General features: G+C 46.5%; 1 protein-coding gene across 3 annotated transcripts in view; it reads left to right on the plus strand.

Moving 5' to 3' along the window:
- CPPED1 (calcineurin like phosphoesterase domain containing 1) overlaps nucleotides 1-17,340 on the plus strand; it is a 151,933-nt gene that overhangs the window by 113,602 nt on the left and 20,991 nt on the right. For 2 of the 3 annotated variants that reach the window (XM_089782296.1, XM_075899348.2), the window contains one exon: nucleotides 2,486-5,195. The exons of the other annotated variant lie outside the window; for it this stretch is intronic. In XM_089782296.1, the coding sequence (XP_089638422.1) occupies nucleotides 2,486-2,715 (230 nt within the window). In that variant the 3' untranslated portion in view covers nucleotides 2,716-5,195. Of the gene's footprint in view, nucleotides 1-2,485; nucleotides 5,196-17,340 lie in introns of those variants that run through there. 3 annotated transcript variants of the gene reach the window in all.

The following is a 17,340-nucleotide window of genomic DNA, read 5'->3' on the forward strand; positions in this document are numbered from 1 at the left end:
TTCTTATGTGCCCTCAGTCCTCATCCTCAAAGGAAATGTGCACAACACCTTCTAAAAGACAAACACTTAAAATCATAAAAATCATGGACTGAATAGCGACATTGGATTTATGGTTTATCACGGCACTTTAAAACCCACTTAGAAGTCTCTCCTACTTTTCCTCACACAGCCCTATTTTTGGAGAGGTTAGCAGACCACTTCACTTGACTAGTCCCTTGAAATAGTATTAACTACTGTGCTATACAAATCGCTTCCCCCTTGTATTTAGCGGAGACATGCTTACTACATTTCCCAATCTGAAGAACTCTGTGTTGGCTCAAAAATTTTTGTCTCACCAATAGGGGTTGGTCAAATAAAAGATACAGGCAGTCCCCGACTTACGTGGATCCGACTTACGTCGGATCCCTAGATACGAATGGGGTGAGGCAACTCCTGCACATGCGCAGCAGCATTCCCGGGGCTCGCTCACCTGGGTCCTAGAATCCACCTCCTCCTCTTCGGCCGGCTCCTCCAGCCTGCCGGCTCCAACTGGCCTCTGCCTGCAGCAGTTGGCCACAGGGACAGGGATCCCGCAGAGCTGCTGGGCAGAGGAAAAGTGCCTCCCCACGCCCGCTGCCCCCCGCCTCCCGCGGCCTCGCATCCTGCACGCCTCCCCCCTCCCCCCCTGCCAGCAACAGGCTGCCCCCTCCCCTGAGCAACAGGCTGCCGAACAGCAGACAAAAGCAGCCTCTCCACCCCTCCTCCCCCTATACATGCTGGGCTCCCTGGGCAAACAAAGACTCCACCAAAACAAACAAAGTGCTGGCCTCATTGTGTTAGCAAAAAAAGGACCCTCCTCCTAGAACCCTGGGTGTTGTGTGGAAATAAAGCTATTACCGTATATTCCGGCGTACAAGACGACCTCTGATGTTAAAAAACATCCCCCAAAAATCGGGGGTCGTCTTGTACGCCGGATACCCCGCCGCCGGAGCCCCTCCGCGGCTTTGAAAGCCTCGGGGGAAGCCGGCGGCGGGGCATCCCAGGCGCGCATGGGCTGCCCCCCCGCCGGAGCCCCTCCGCGGCTTTGAAAGCCTCGGGGGAAGCCGGCGGGGGGGCATCCCAGGCGCGCATGGGCTGCCCCCCCCGCCGGAGCCCCTCCGCGCTGCCCCCCCTCCGGAGCCCTTTCAAAGCCGCGGAGGGGCTCCGGCGGGGGGGCAGCCCATGCGCGCCTGGGATGCCCCGCCGCCGGCTTCCCCCGAGGCTTTCAAAGCCGCGGAGGGGCTCCGGCGGGGGGGGCAGCCCATGCGCGCCTGGGATGCCCCCCCGCCGGCTTCCCCCGAGGCTTTCAAAGCCGCGGAGGGGCTCCGGCGGGGGGGGGGGGGCAGCCCAGGCGCTCCTGGCGGCTTTGCTCCCGGTGCCTCTGGTCTGCTGGGGACCATCTCCAGCAGACCAGGGACACCGGGAGCAAAGGAGGCGGAGGGGCGCTGGGGTATAAGATGAAACCCTATCTTTTAATTAAAAAGATAGGGGGTCGTCTTAGTCGCCCTATACGCCGGAAAATACGGTAGCTCAAAGCATGGTGCAGAGCTGTTTGGTATTTGATGAGTTACTCCTTTAGTCCCGAGTTTGTCACAGGGACAGAAATAGATGTGAAATCTTCTGAACAGGGGACCAGACAGCAAAACAAACATTAGAGGGGAGTTAACCTTTCCCTATGCTATCCAAAACTAAAAAAAATGTTTGGCTAGAGTTTCCCCTACAATATGTACCAGTTCCGACTTACATACAAATTCAACTTAAGAACAAACCTACAGTCCCTATCTTGTACGTAACCCGGGGACTGCCTGTATTACTTTCCCCACTTTGTCTCACTTATTATTCTGCCTTTGTTGTATGTTTTAAAGTCATTCACTCTTATAATCATTGTCTCTTTGAGTAAACAGGTTTGAGAGTCCTTTATCCAAATGTCAATTGAAAGGTAACATGTGGATCCACACAATTGACTTTCTGCTCCTATCTACATGCACCACTGTCTTCTGGTTAATTACTTGTTGACAGTTCTTTTGTAATTCTAAATTAACATGCTCTCACATCTTTACTATTTCTGACCAAAGGAGTAATGGGAAAATATCTATCTTGAATCTGAGTTTGTGTAGGGCTCCAATATTCTTAAAGGGGGTGATTAGTTAGTCTGAATATTAGTATGTGGCTTAATATTATTATTATTTTTTGTAAATGTAGTATCATGTAAATGATTCCCTACTATTTTCACAGTTTCTGAATCCATTCGATTAAAAATGTCCATTAAGAAAATATGGGTAAACACAGCAAGTTGTAGCCATTCTTAGTCATATAAATCTCTCTTGAATTATAGTAACTGCATAAGCATAAGAAAGGAGCTCATACTGTTTTTAAGAGAATTTGCTCTGTAGTCTGAAAGTGTTAACTAAATATATGTTGCAAATATAAGGTATTGTGTATATAAATAAATATATTATTTTAACAGGTATTAAAGCTGTATTTTCTGGACACTACCATAGAAATGCTGGAGGGTTCTACAAGAATCTAGAGATGGTGGTTTCATCAGCAATTGGATGTCAACTGGGAGAAGATACCCATGGGCTTAGAGTGGTCGTTGTCACAGCTGAGAAGATTGTTCACAAATACTACAGTTTAAATGACCTGAGTAGCGGAGGAATAGAAAAAAAGCTTATGGATTTGATTAAGCAAAAATAGCCATTTTCTAACTGACAGGTCTCCAGTTTATTTTTAATTCATGTTTCATTACACAATATATAAAAGACAATCAGCAGCTCAGCAAAAACAAATCAAAAAAAGCATACCGCAGGTTGATGATGATTCCCAGTTGTGTATTACACACCAAAATAGTTATCTTAAATCATTACCATCCTCAAGAACAAAGCAAAACGATATGCAGAGATATTTATACCTCTGAGGGGAAATTAAACTAATTATAATATGAAAAAATAAAAATAATGCTGTTGCTGTTGATTTTGTAATTGGAAAGAAGGAATGAAAAACGCAGTGCTTCAACTCAAGTCCACCCTACTGTTTGATGGTCCGCAAGATACATCTTAAAACTGTGATACTTAACGTTCTGTATTAAGTTATTGGAGATCCTCTGGATAATGACAAAGTAAATGACATTTTTGTATTCAATATGGGTAAATCCAAATCCTTTTCAAGTCAAATGGAAGATTTGCATTGACTTCAGCAAGTTGTAGATCAGACCCTATTTCTGCTTCCACCTGGTTGATGTCAGCTCCTACCCCAAGCACTTATTTCTGTTTTATCTTCAGAACCACTGTAGCAATCAGAAAGCAAACTGGATATTCTTCTGCCTAGCAAATTGCCATTGTCAGCGCTGTAAGAGACTCAAGACTCTCTCTGTAGAAGAGTATTTTACCGTTGACTTTTAGCATTTAACAATAAATTTGCTATTGAGAGTTCCCTGTAAGAGTATATCCTCTTTACAAACCAGCTGACTCCTAGACAAATGGAGATTTATGGTTTTCTTGTTCTACCAAACTTTAAATTGCCAAAGCAGATAAACTGCATATGCTATACATACTTTTAAAAGAAGAAAACAGTATATGTTGGTTTAGTCTGGGATGTAGTTTAAAAGATTCACTAGGTACAGTATAAAATCCCCTGAAATGTCCTGAGAGTGATTTTTTGTTAATGTAGCAAGTTCAAGAAGAAGTAAAGAAGATAACTTTATTTGTTTTTTTAAAAAGTCATGAATTATGCTGCAAATATGTGCATTTCTTAGGACCTGATTTTGGCACAATTATATTGATTTCTTGTGAGCACATACATTTATTTATGCTCTTAAGTTTCTGATATATTTGGCATGAACTTTAAAAAGCTGAGTAAGTGAACACATCAGAATATACACCACACAGATATAGTGAGAGCTGTAGCACAGCTTTACAGACTCAGAGTGCTGAAGAACACATGCAATATTGTAGAAAGAGGTACACATCATGTCTTTTGTACATAAGGAAATGATATTTCTGTAAGTGGACATATAGTAAGATATGTGAGGGAATTGATCATCTGTACCCTCGAGTTAATTTCAGTGAAGTCTCTGAAAACCTGTCAGGTAGATTATTACTTAATGTTAGCCGTGTCATCTTTTCCATGGAGATACTCCACACTACATGTTAGGGAGGCTAGGGAGCTTCTGACATTAGTCAAGATTATTCTGGCTACTGACACCATAAATTGAATAATTAATTAGGGTGACATTTCAAATCTGCTTAATATAAAGAAATATTTTTTAGAAACAGGTAGACCAGAAAATCCAAATGTATAGGCTGCCATAAATACCTTAGCAGCTATCAGTTTACACACACAACCTGTGAAAATAGCTTTCATGCTTTAAGAAATGTACTGTATAGAGCCTAAGTGGCCTTACTCAGCTGGATATTGACTTAATAGTCTAGCTTTCAAGGTGCCATCTCAGATTTGACACCTAAGGGCCTTCACCATGACTAAATCCCAGATTTATAAAGCTATTTATGGCTGATTTTTCCAAAGGTTCCTAATTCCCATTGGTTTCAATAGTAGTTAGGCACAATATGGGAGTTTCAAAAGTGCCTATCTATAGCTTTAGACTCTCTTAAAAATCTAGGCCCAATGTCCTGAGGTTTTTTTTGTCCATACTGCTAGTTAGTGTTTTGGTGTGGTGATCTCCTTATAGTTTGTTGCAGAAGGAAGAGATACTTAAATCTTTTAACTATGTCAGTTCCCGTAATAGTAGCTCAGCGGAAAGAACAGGGAGTTTGGTAGGCATTGGGTAGTACTGTTGGTCTTGCCCCATAATGTAGAATGAGCACCCAAAAAAGTAAGGTGAGCCATTTAATTGATGGTGACATTCAGGAGAGCCAAGATAGATTTGAAAAGAATGGTTCCCTGTAAATGTAAGAAATTAATAGAATTGGTATGAGTATGAATTATTCCAATTTTGTAAATGTTGCTCTGAACAAATGGATTTACAAAGGATGAAAGTGTTTATGCAAAACCATTTTAATTGTACGAACTTATAACTCAAATTTTAGCATTAATTCCTATTGAAATATTTCCAAGTTGTGTTTTGTAAGAGAGAATTCTATCATACATTGTCTTCTCATTACAGAGTTTCAATATACTGTAAAATCTGTTTTAATTCAATTAAAAAATTATATTCCAAATATTGTGTATCTTGTGATTTCTAAGAACAGTGTATGTCTTACAGAACTCTGTAATATCAATAAGATACTAGCTTTATAAAATACAGCTTCAGTGCTAATCACTTTGGGTGAATTGAAATATTAGATTTATTGGAATTTTTTAAAAGAAATCTATGAGGGATGGTAATTTTACGTGTTTGAGTGAAGTATAAGCTTCAGGAATTATACATTTTAATCATACATTCTATCAAAAGAAAGATACTGTATAAAATAAAGGCTTTCAGGTATGTGACAGGGTGTACCCACCCCACACTAGTTGATGGGGGTTAACTCAGCCCTGAGGGAGTAGGGAGGCCACAGCCCCTCTAGCTTACTGGTGTGCTTGGGCTACACTACTATTTGAGGGTATGTCTACACTACAGCACTAATTCGAACTAACTTAGTTCGAATAGTTAATTCGAACTAAGTTAATTCGAATTAGCGCATCTAGACTTAAAAACTAGTTCGAATTAGCATTTTTCTAATTCGAACTAGCATGTCCACACTGAGTGGACCCTGAACCGAGGTTAAGGATGGCCGGAAGCAGTGCCGGCAGGGCATCAGATTAGGACTTAGAGCTTGGAGCTGCTGTCTCAGGCTAGCCGAGGGCTGTGCTTAAAGGGTCCCGACCCCCACCCCAGACAGACAGTTCTCAGGCGTTCCCCGCCTGCAAAGCAGTCCTGTCTTGGAGTGCCCTGAGTGCCCACACTCGGCACATCACAGCACTCGGCCATCAGCCCGGCTGCACTTGCCGCAGGCTGCCATCCGGGGGGGTCAATCGGGGGGCTATAGGAGAGCTTCCACCCCGAGGAGCCCACAGAGCCACCTCAGTCCTCCCCATCGGGGGCTCATACCCCATTCCTCCCTCACCTCCGTCCACTTACCCCTCCCTAGCCCCCCTTCCTGATGTACAAAATAAAGGACACATGTGTTCAAAAATAGAATCTCTCTTTATTGATCAAAACTCGGGGAGACTGGGAAAAGGAGGTGGGAGAAGGGAAGAAAGAGGGTGGGAGAGGGGAGGGCAACTAAAATGATCAGGGGTTTGGAAGAGGTTCCATATGAAGAGATGCTAAAGAGACTGGGACTTCTCAGCTTAGAAAAGAGGAGACGGAGGGGTGACAGGATAGAGGTCTCTAAAAGCAGGAGTTGGGTAGAGAGGGTGCATAAAGAAAAGTCCTTCATTAGTTCCCATAGTAGAAGGACTAGAGAACACCAAATGAAATGAATGGGTAGCACGCTTCAAACTAATAACAGAAAGTTCTTCTTCACAAAGCAGATAATTAACCTGTGGAACTCCTTGCTGCAGGAGGCTGTGAAGGCTACAACTAGAACAGAGTTTAAAGAGAAGTTAGATCAAGTCATGGAGGTTGGGTCCATGGAGTGGTATTAGCCAGGGGGTAGAAATGGTGTCCCTGGACTCTGTTTGTGGAAGGCTGGAGATGGATGGCACAAGACAAATGGCTTGGTCATTGTTTTGGTCCATCCCCTCCAGGGTCCCTAGTGTTGGCCACTGTCGGCAGACAGGCTACTGGGCTATATGGACCTTTGGTCTGACCCAGTACGGCCATTCTAAGCTCAGGGCTCAGGGTCAGGGGTCTCACTGGACCACCCTGATTTTCATCCAAACCTGCTCCTGGGTGGCCAGGGGGGCAGCTCTCCTGCCCTAGACGGCCACTTTCCTGTACCTAGTGCGGACGTCGTGGATGAGGTCCACGATCTCCGCACTAGACCAGGCGAGCGCCCGCCTCTTGCGGCCCCAGGCAGGCTCCCGGGAGCCGCCAGCCTGGTCCCGGGAAGAGGCGGAGGGCTGGGTGACAGCAGGTGGCTGGTTCGTTCCGTGCCTGGACCCCTCTGCCTGGGAGGACACAAACCTTTCTCTCACCTCCTAACTCTCCAATAGACTACTACTTTAGGGTTACAGCAGGACTATTGAACTGTTCTGCCCTTGTAACAACCACCAGGCAGATTTGAACCTGAGATCCCTGGAGCTTGGTATAGGACTCTAAGCTAAAGCCAGCTGGCTCTTAGCCTATGCTGTAGAGGTCTCATCCGTTGCTGTGGTCTAAGTGCCACTGCATGGGTCAGTGAACCACTCTAGGGCTACGTCTAGACTGGCATGATTTTCCACAAATGCTTTTAACGGAAAAGTTTTCCATTAAAAGCATTTTCGGAACAGAGCGTCTAGATTGGCACGGACGCTTTTCCACAAAAGCACTTTTTGCGGAAAAGCGTCCGTGGCCAATCTAGACGCGCTTTTCCGCAAAAAAGCCCCAAGCGCCATTTTCGCAATCGGGGCTTTTTTGCGGAAAACACATCTCAGCTGCAAAAGGGACTTTTGCCTTAATGGGAGCAGCATAGTATTTCCGCAAGAAGCACTGATTTCTTACAGTAGGAAGTCAATGCTTTTGCGGAAATTCAAGTGGCCAGTGTAGACAGTTGGCAAGTTTTTCCGGAAAAGCGGCTGATTTTCTGGAAAAACTGGCCAGTCTAGACACAGCCTAGATGTGTGGGTTATATACTTCCCCTAGGTGAGGGAGCCCATCCTGAGCTTCAGAGACCCAGTTGAGATCCCAGATGAGCCCCTACTTGTAACCGCCACTGGGCAGATTTGAACCTGGTACCTCTACAGCTTAGTATAGGAGCTACTACCCTTTGAGCCAAATGATTCTCTGTTGCTGAGGTCTGTGTGCCACTGCCTGGGACAGTGAACCACACTAGGGCTATGTCTATGCTGTACCTCTCTTGTGCAAAAGCCTATGAAAATCAAGCATGGATTAGCATATTGCCAGACTTCATTTGCATAATTAATTAGGGGTGTTTTTGCGCAAGAGTCTTTCACGCAAAAAGTAACTGTGTAGACGGCTCCTTTTTGCACAAAACCCCCCTCTTGCACAAGAACCGTTTTTCCTCATTTTTTCAGGAAGAATAGCTAAGAAGGAGCCCCTAATTAATTATGCCAATGAAGCACGGCGATATGCTAATCCACGCTTCATTTGCATAGGCTTTTGCACAAAAGAGGTGCAATATAGACGTAGCCTGAGTGTGTGGGTTACACCCTGACCATGGAGGGCAAACTACTGTACTGTACTTCGACCCTCGGATCGTGGCGGAGGAGAAGACTATTGAACTGGGCTACCTGGACAAAAGAGAGAGAGCGTTGGACTGCAACCCTTGGGTCACTTTGGGGGACTATTGGCTGGGGCTGTCCTGTCAGTAAGAGTGAGATGTAGGGTGAGCCGGGTGGCTTAAAGACAGAGGAAGTAAAACAGACTCCCGGGTAGAAATAGCGGCTCTGGCTGGGGAGGCAAAGGGCGGGGACAAGTATGCTGGGGGCACGGTGGGCCACTCCCCTATGCCTAGGATACGGTCATCCCCATAGCTGTGTGACAAGGTCTTATTAATAAAGCATCTTTCCGATTCATTCATGACACTGTGGGAATAAAATAAATACAAGGGTTGCCAAGCTAGTGGGGGTCACTGCCTTGTTACTATAGGTCCGCTTCTCCTAGCATGAGTTTGCTTTGTTCCTAGACAATTCCTGTCCTTAAGAAGTCCTCCTGAGGCTGGAACCCCAGGGTACTACTTTGTCCTTTTTCAAATCCCTCCCTCAAGACCCACACTTCTACCTACAAAACTGCAAGCTGTGAGGCAGCTGTATGATGTGATTTTTTTTTTACTGGAACTAATATGATGTGCTTAGCATCACCTCACACATTTCAGTGACAGGGATGAACAATTCATCAGCTAAAGCTGGGAGATATTTTGATTGCCTAACATGTACAGAGGATGGCTGCCTATCTTGCTTTCCAGAAGCTGGCTTAGCAGCAAAACTCCAGTTAGCCCTCCAGTGAAGGGAAAGTAATTGCTACTTTTAAAAAATCCCAAAATGTTTGTTGTCTGGCAAAATTTGGCAGATAGGATCAGCACCAGGCTTTTTTTGGCATCCCCATTAGGGATGTGAATGGTTAACCGGTTGTGGTTATGGTTTATCGATAGGCTATTGCAACCGCAGGCAGGGTGCTGCTGCAGCTTGCAGGGCCCACCACAGTTGAGTGGCTGATTAACAGAGCGCCCACAGCCAGCAGCGTGTATTTCTACTAGGGGCGCAGAACCATACATAACAAAATGCATTCTGTACATGGATAGAAAAGATTAGAGGGAACACTGATCACAGGCCTTTCTTGCTGTAGACACTAACATGTGCCAGGATCTCCTGAGGCAGGTTGCCCACAGCTGAAACGTTCCAACAGAAATGATGATAGAAGAAACAGGCCCGATGGTAAACATCCTGGCCCTGAGGATCCGTTCCGGGTGTCATTACTGTTAATTAAGACTATTTAAGCTACCATCAAGGTGTTATGGCAGACCCCAGCCTCCCTCCCATCAATGGCTGAAAGCGGTTGGGAGATGCTACTTTGCCCCCCAGGAGGAGGGGTATGAACACTTGTTTACTCACCCTATCAGGGTCACTTGTAGTCGACGCTGTCATCCACAAGGAATGGCAGGTATAGCCAGGGCCTGCCTCCAAAAATAAAGAGGCTAAGAAGCTGTACTTCTGACAAAAGATGTATTTGACCAAGAGTCCCCAGCTTCACCTATTGAATCAACAAGCTTTGTTGAGTGGGTAGGCATACAGCTCCTGGCATTCATTGTCCAAATTCCCACAGACATGCTCCAAGAATTTACTGTGCTCTTGGAAGAGGGCAAAACTATGGTCCTCATCTCCTTACATGTGGCACTGGATTTGTCTGACTTGACAGCAAGAACCATGGCCACTGCCATGACGATTTGGTACAACATGTGGCTCCAAGTATCTGGGTTCCCCTGGAAGTTCAGAACATGATTCAGTATCTTCTGCTTGACTGTGCAGATCTGGTCTAGGACAAAATGGACACCAGGATGCACAGTTGAATAGACTTCCGGCCAGGGACCCCTCAAGTCACTTGGTAGTCACACAGCTGCACCTCAGTACAAGCCTTTTAAGTCGTAGCCCCCTTCACACCTGTCTCCTCAGCAGGATCACTTGCACAGACAGGGGAGAAATAATCACTGCAAGCAGCCCGCACAATTTTCCTCAGACCAAGATCAGAGCCATCCAAACTGCCCTCAAGCCCTAAACTCACTTTTGAAGGTGTGCCTGACACTGTTCCCCCTAATTTTTTCCATCCATGCACCTACTGAATTTTGGCACCTGTATTGAGATAATGTGCAGGTATGTGCCACCAGTACAAATAAAAAGCCTAAACGTGTATATTTTTAAAAGTTCATAGATATTGAAGGAGAATATTAAAACTAGGCATAATTAACAAGGTGTACTGCTTATGATTTTGAACATGAAATCAAATAAAAGTAAAATTAACACTGCCCTTGGAGTAAATGTATTTTATCATCCTTTCTAACAACTAATGCTAGTAAACACACCAAAATGTGGTATACTCAAAACAGCTATATAAAGAACAGTACCAGAGGCCCAGTGTAATAATCTACTCGTCTTCGAGTGGTATCCTTGTGGGTTCTCCACTCTGGGTGCTGGTGCGTTCTCGCGCCAGTGACTGGAGACTTTTCCAGCAGTTTCCACCACGCCACACATGTTCCGTGGCTCCCCCTTGTGCTGTTATGGTCCTTTAGGCACATGGTCAGCCCCTCAGTTCCTTCTCTACCATCCTTGGCAACAGATGAAGCCTCCTTTTCTCTTTGTATTCTATCAAAAAAAACCCATCAAAATCCAGTTTAATCCCATCAGTTACTTCAACTTCCAAGTTATTTTACCCTTACCACCTGCCCCAGTCTAAAAAAGCTAAAAAAAAAAGTTTTCGTTATGGCTTGCCATCTTTCCCCCTGTGCGTCATGTCAGGATCTCCCAGCTTTAAAAGGTGCGAGTCGTGCCAAGATGCTATGCCCATTTTGGATGGGCATTCTAAGTGTATAAAGTGCTTAGGGGAATTGCATCAGACACAAAAGTGCCCCCACTGCTCAAAGCTCACAGCTAGAGTGCACCGTGATCGAGCCAACAGGCAGCCAACACTCCTCTATGAAAAGTTCCTTCAACCATCGTCAGAGGACACACTAGTGGCCCCAAAATCGGCCTCCCAGAGCAAGGGTATGGATAAATCTCGTCCCCCTCGTCCCTCGTCCCTCTGTCTCGAAAACAGGTCTCTCTCCAGACTGTTTGCTACCCTCGGCACCAACAGCCATAAGGGTCAGCACCACGGATAGGCCCGGTACTTCTGGTACGGCATCCTCCATGACACTGGCACCTCAGAAGAGAGCCCACTTGGAACCGAAACAGAAACAATCAGCACTGCCTGCACCAATGGCACTGACTTCACCAAAAGCACCAGCCGCACTGGCGGGCCATCATAGAGACCGCTCGGCATGGAGACACCAACCTCAAGCAGCACTGACATCCGTGCCTAAGAGGCCCCGCACCGATATGCCTTCATCAGATCACACGGCACCAGCCACACCACCAGCACTGAGCAAACCACACACCTTGGCACCGTCCCAGGAATACACACACTACCAATCCCCAGTCAGGAGCCGCACGCCAACAGCATTGATTTCACTGGGTTCCTCTATTCAGTCAGGGCACTCGCGCAGATCATCAAACATCTCCCGATCTCTGAGCGAGGTGGGCACTGAATCCAGGAGTAGATTCTCTTCCCAACACTCCAATCCTGCTCACAGACCTCCCTTTTGGCAACCTGGCCCCATGTCATACGCATACACCCCACCTCTACCGCCGTGGTATGCACAACAATATGGCTATCCACCACCGCCATACACTACTCAATGGCAGCCATGGGATCACCAAGTATGGATGGTGATAGTTCTGCTATTGACAGCATGTGCCATGTTTGTCTTCCTCCCGGAAGAAAGAAGGGATTTAATCTGCAAGTTGGTCACCATTTTGGAGGAAAAAATTAGAGGACTGGAGGCCCAAGTGTCAACCCTACTCTCGATCAGAGAGGATGAAGACTTCCTCGATAGAAGGCAGCATTTAATCCTGCAAGCAAGGCAGGTGGAAGAGCCAGAGAGGGCAGTACAGCATGAGGATCAGAACTGGCAGCATGTAAATTCTAGAAAGAAAAAAAGCCAGCACGGGAATTCCCCCATTCCGACAGAGGTAATTGCTCTCAGGCTTTCAGGCTCTCTCCACAGGCTCTGCGATGGTGAATGATTTGGAAGGGACCTCACAAGGAAGAAATTTGAACAGACCCGATGAACCACTTCATCTGGAAGGCATGGGATGCATAGTCCTAGGAATGGGGGTTCCACGACCACCACCCCCAAAAGAAGAAGGCTGGTGGTGGTGGTGGGGGACTCCCTCCTAAGAGGGACTGAGCCATCCATCTGCCATCCAGACCTGGAATTTCGAGAGGTGTGCTGCTTACCGGGAGCTCGAATTCAGGATGTGACTGAGAGGCTTACCAAACTGATCAAACCTTCAGATCACTATTCTTTCCTGCTTCTTCATGTGGGAACTAATGATATGGCCAAGAATGACCTTGAGCACATTACTGTGGATTATGTAGAGTTGGGAAGAAGGATCCATGTATTCGGAGTGTAAGTGGTGTTCTCATCCATCCTCCCTGTTGAAGGGAAAGGACAGGGCAGGGATCGTCGAATTGAGGAAGTAAATGCATGGTTTTACAGGTGGTGTAGGAAAGAGGGCTTTGGTTTCTTCTACTTTGGGACTCTGTTCCGGGCACAAGGATTGTTAGGAAGAGACAGGATCCACCTAACAAAGGGTATGTCTACACTACCCTCCTAGTTCGAACTAGGAGGGTAATGTAGGCATACCGCACTTGCAAATGAAGCCCGGGATTTGAATTTCCCGGGCGTCATTTGCATAAACTGGGCGCTGCCATTTTTAAATCCCTGCTCGTTCGAACCCCGTGCCGCGCGGCTACACGCGGCACGAACTAGGTAGTTCGGACTAGGCTTCCTAGTCCGAACTACCGTTACTCCTCCTTCCTACTGAAATAGTTTTTCCTAATATTCAACCTCCATCTCTCCCACTGCAACTTGAGACTATTCTTGCTTGTTCTGCCATCCATCACTACTGTGAACAGCCTTTCTCCATCCCCTTGGGAACTTCCCTTCAGGAAGTTGAAGGCTGCTATCAAATCGCCCCTCACTCTTCTCTTCTGCAGACTAAATAGACCCAACTCCCTCAGCCTCTCCTCATAGGTCATATGCTCCAACCCCCTAATCATTTTGGTTGCCCTCCACCGGACCCTCTCCAATGCAGGTCAGGCTCCACATGAGAGGCCTTCAGTCGTGGTTAGCCACAACCTACATGCAATCCAGAGATCAACTTTCCAAACTGGTTACCACAAAACATGTTAGACGAACCCACAAAACATGTTAGATGGGGTACAATTCCAACAACCTTCCCCCGCACTTATAATGATGATCGACACATCACTCATGGGTTGGGGAGCCCATTTAGGGACCATCACAGCTCAGGGCAAATGGTCCTTTATGGAACAAACATTTCATATCAACCTCCTGGAGTTATGAGCAGTCAGATATGCATGTCAACACTTTCACCCTTACATAGCCCACAAGTCCATCACTATAATGATGGACAACACCACTTGCATGTACTACATCAACCGACAGGGAGGTGCATGATCCCCTTCCCTTTGCACAGAAGCCATCAAACTATGGAACTGATGCCTTATGCCGGTAGCCTCCTACCTTCCTGGAGTACTCAACGTCATGGCGGATGAGCTAAGCGGCATGTTCCACGACCAGCACAAATGGGAAATAGACAAGCGCACACTCTATCTAGTGTTTCATCAGTGGGGCCAAGCATACATGGAACTCTTTGCCACCAGAAGCAACAGGAAGTGTCACCTCTATTACTGCAGGGCACCCCCAAGGGAAGCACTCCCTCAGGGACGCCTTTTCTATCAGGTGGGACGTTCCACTCTTTTACACCTTCCCACCTTTTCCTCTCCTGCACAAGATCCTCAACAAGATCAGGACAGATCAGGCTCGAGTCATACTGGTCACACCAGTATGGCCCAGACAGACTTGGTATCCTTACTTTCACAAGATGACAATGGCAGATCCGTATGTCTTCCCGCTTCATCACAACCTTCTATCGCAGAACCACGGGAAGACTCTCCATCCAGAACTCCACATTCATCTCCACGGCTGGCTCCTTCATGGCTCCAGGATGCCGAAAATCACTGTTCAGAAATGGTGAAAGAAATACTGATCAACAGTAGAGGACAATCCACCAGAAGAACGAACCTCTATAAATGGAACAGATTTTCTCACTGGTTCAAACGATCACATACGACACCCATGGAATCCACCCTCCTCCCCATTCTGTTGGACTTCTTATTATACCTTAAACAATCGGGCCTCGCTTTCAGCACTGTTAAAGTACACTCAGATGCCATAGCAGCTTTTCATCGCACCAAACAAGAGATTTCCTTCCTTGCAAACCTGATAACCAAGACATTCCTTAAGGACCTACAGAACACCTTTCCACCAGTCCGCCCACCAGTTCTGGTCTGGGATCTGAACCACATACTTAAGAGCTTGACAAAACCACCCTTCAAACCACTAGCAACTTGCTCTTGGTCACATCTATCGATGAAGGTGTCCTTCCTCATTGTGATAACCTCAAGCAGGAGAGTGAGCGAGCTCACTGCGCTGAGGGCTGAACCCTCGTACACGGTGTTTACCAAGGATCTGAGAAAGTGGGTCTGGCCCACGAAAGCTCATCACCTAATAAACCATCTTGTTAGTCTTTAAAGTGCTACATAGTGCTGTTGTTTGGTGTTTACCAAGGACAGAGTTATACTTGGATCCCACCCAAAGTTCCTCCCCAAAGTACCTTCACCCTTCTACGCTCGCTCCTCTTCAATCGCATCATCCAGGGTGGTGTGACAAGCTATACTATCCATAGTGACTAACCCAGAGCTCCAAACCCACAGGCCAACAACTGCTGTGTAGTCACCCAGAGTGGAGCACCCACGGGGTCACCACTCGAAGGAGAAGGAGTTACTCAGCTTGTACAGTAATGGTGGTTCTTCGAGATGTGTGTCCCCATGGGTGCTCCACTAACCTCCCTCCTTCCTCTGCTTTGGAGCCCTATGCTCTAACAGCAGAGGTCAAGAAGGAACGGCGGGGCTGTGCCATGCGCGCACCTAATGGACAACAACGACACAAGGGGGCGCCACAGTGTGTGCTCGGCGAGGTGGAAACTGCTGTAAAAGTCTCCAGTTGCCGGCGCGAGGACGCACCAGCACCCAGAGTGGAGCACCCATGACGACTCACATCTCGAAGAACCACCATTACTGCACAAGCTGAGTAACTCCTTCTTCCTACCATACATAAACCACTAAATTTGCAGGGAAAACGTCTCTCAAAAAATGAAGCATCTGCCAAAACACTACCATTCTATGGACTTTTGCAGTTCACAAAACCACCCCTGTTGCATGCATACCATCTGCATACATAGCTCAGCTTTAAGATGTTAAGCAAATCTATGAGTCAACCAGAAACAGTCATGCTCTCATCACAAATATTACTACAATATTTTCTGATACTGAAAGGAGAGTAAAAGGCATTCACTCAGCCTTATACAATTTCAAAGGGATATCAACTCAATTTAATACTTCACACATAGAACATAGTAAAGAAAATAATAAAGCAACACATAGCAAACAAAATTGCAAACAAACAAATGGTAATACTGAAAATACAAAGGGAAGTAAAACAAGTGGTTGGTTGTGTGTGTTTTGAATGAGTATTTATGACCCATATACTGCAAATGCAATAGAGCCCAGTAGAAAAGGCAGTTTTCTTGTTCCACACTATATTTCACTAACTTAAAAAAATCAGAGTAGGGTCATTAAATTGTTATGCACTGCTTAAGGAAACAGCACACCTTAACACATGGCATTGGAGTTTGGATCTCTGTTTCAAAGAGCCTCCAAATAAGGTTTTTATCCTACAGAGTTTAACACCAAACCTAGAGCTTATGAGTCACTGAAGTACTCTGAAGAGCCAGGGCTACACTAGATAACAAAGATCTGCCCTTAATGGTTTTCAGTACTTGTCTCCAAACAAATTCTAAAACCTAATGGAATCTTTAGTCTGGAATCCAAATGATTTCCATTAAGTTTTAGAAATAGTCAGGGAAGAGGCATTTCTCCTGGCCATGGCCACTGCAACCCCTGAACGGAGGCTCAGACGTGAAACGTTAAAAATACAAGGGTTTGGATTCCTTTTAAAAAACAAATCATGGTTTCTGGAGTTATTCTCCAGCCAAAATGTGTCTCCTCCCACAGCCCAGCTGGGGCTCAAAGGGAATCTGACCCCCCTGTCTGCCACCCCAGCACAGCTGGTGCTGAAACAGAGGTGGACTCTTCTTTACAGGCTCCACACACACACACAAACACACACACACACACACACACACACACACACACACACACACACACACACACAGCTGACAGAGCAGGGTGTTCGTTCAGTGTTTCAGAGCCTGCAGGCAACCCAATTGAGGCTGCAGGGAAGTGAGACTCTCCTCTGCCTGCTGCTCCAGCACAGCTGGAGGAGTGAGGACAGCCCAGCCCCTGCCCCCTCCCCAATCAGTTTAGCTGGGGCTGAAATGGAGCTGGATCCTCCTCTGCCTGCTAGCTGCTTCTGTAGCAGGGACTTTCCCTGGCTGTTGCTGCCAGCCCGGCTGGGAGTGGGACACCCCAAACCTAATCCCCAACCCACCTGACTCACTGATCCTCACGCACTCTTGTATTCCACATCCCCCTCCCCCCGCCCCGTTCCCCACACCCGGTTACCTTCCACTTTTTCTATGGGGTCCAAAAGGCACCTAATTAGAGGATCCACAACCATGCCAGTGTGGCTCCACTAATTTATGCATGGCTCTTCATTTTCTTGGATGCACAACCGCACACCCTACCGGGAACTGTGGCGCCCAAGGGTGGAGCACCAGTCTATATCCCAGATCTCCCACACACACATCCCACTACCCACTTCTACCATCCCTGGGCCCATATCACCATGGACTGCAGGGTTCTGAGCATGTATGAAGAAGGGATATTCCATCCAACTCTCTACCTCCCCGTCCCTCTTC

This window comes from Pelodiscus sinensis, chromosome 15 (genome assembly GCF_052426305.1).
Source record: "Pelodiscus sinensis isolate ZL-2025 chromosome 15, ASM5242630v1, whole genome shotgun sequence".
Taxonomy (NCBI): Eukaryota; Metazoa; Chordata; order Testudines; family Trionychidae; genus Pelodiscus; species Pelodiscus sinensis.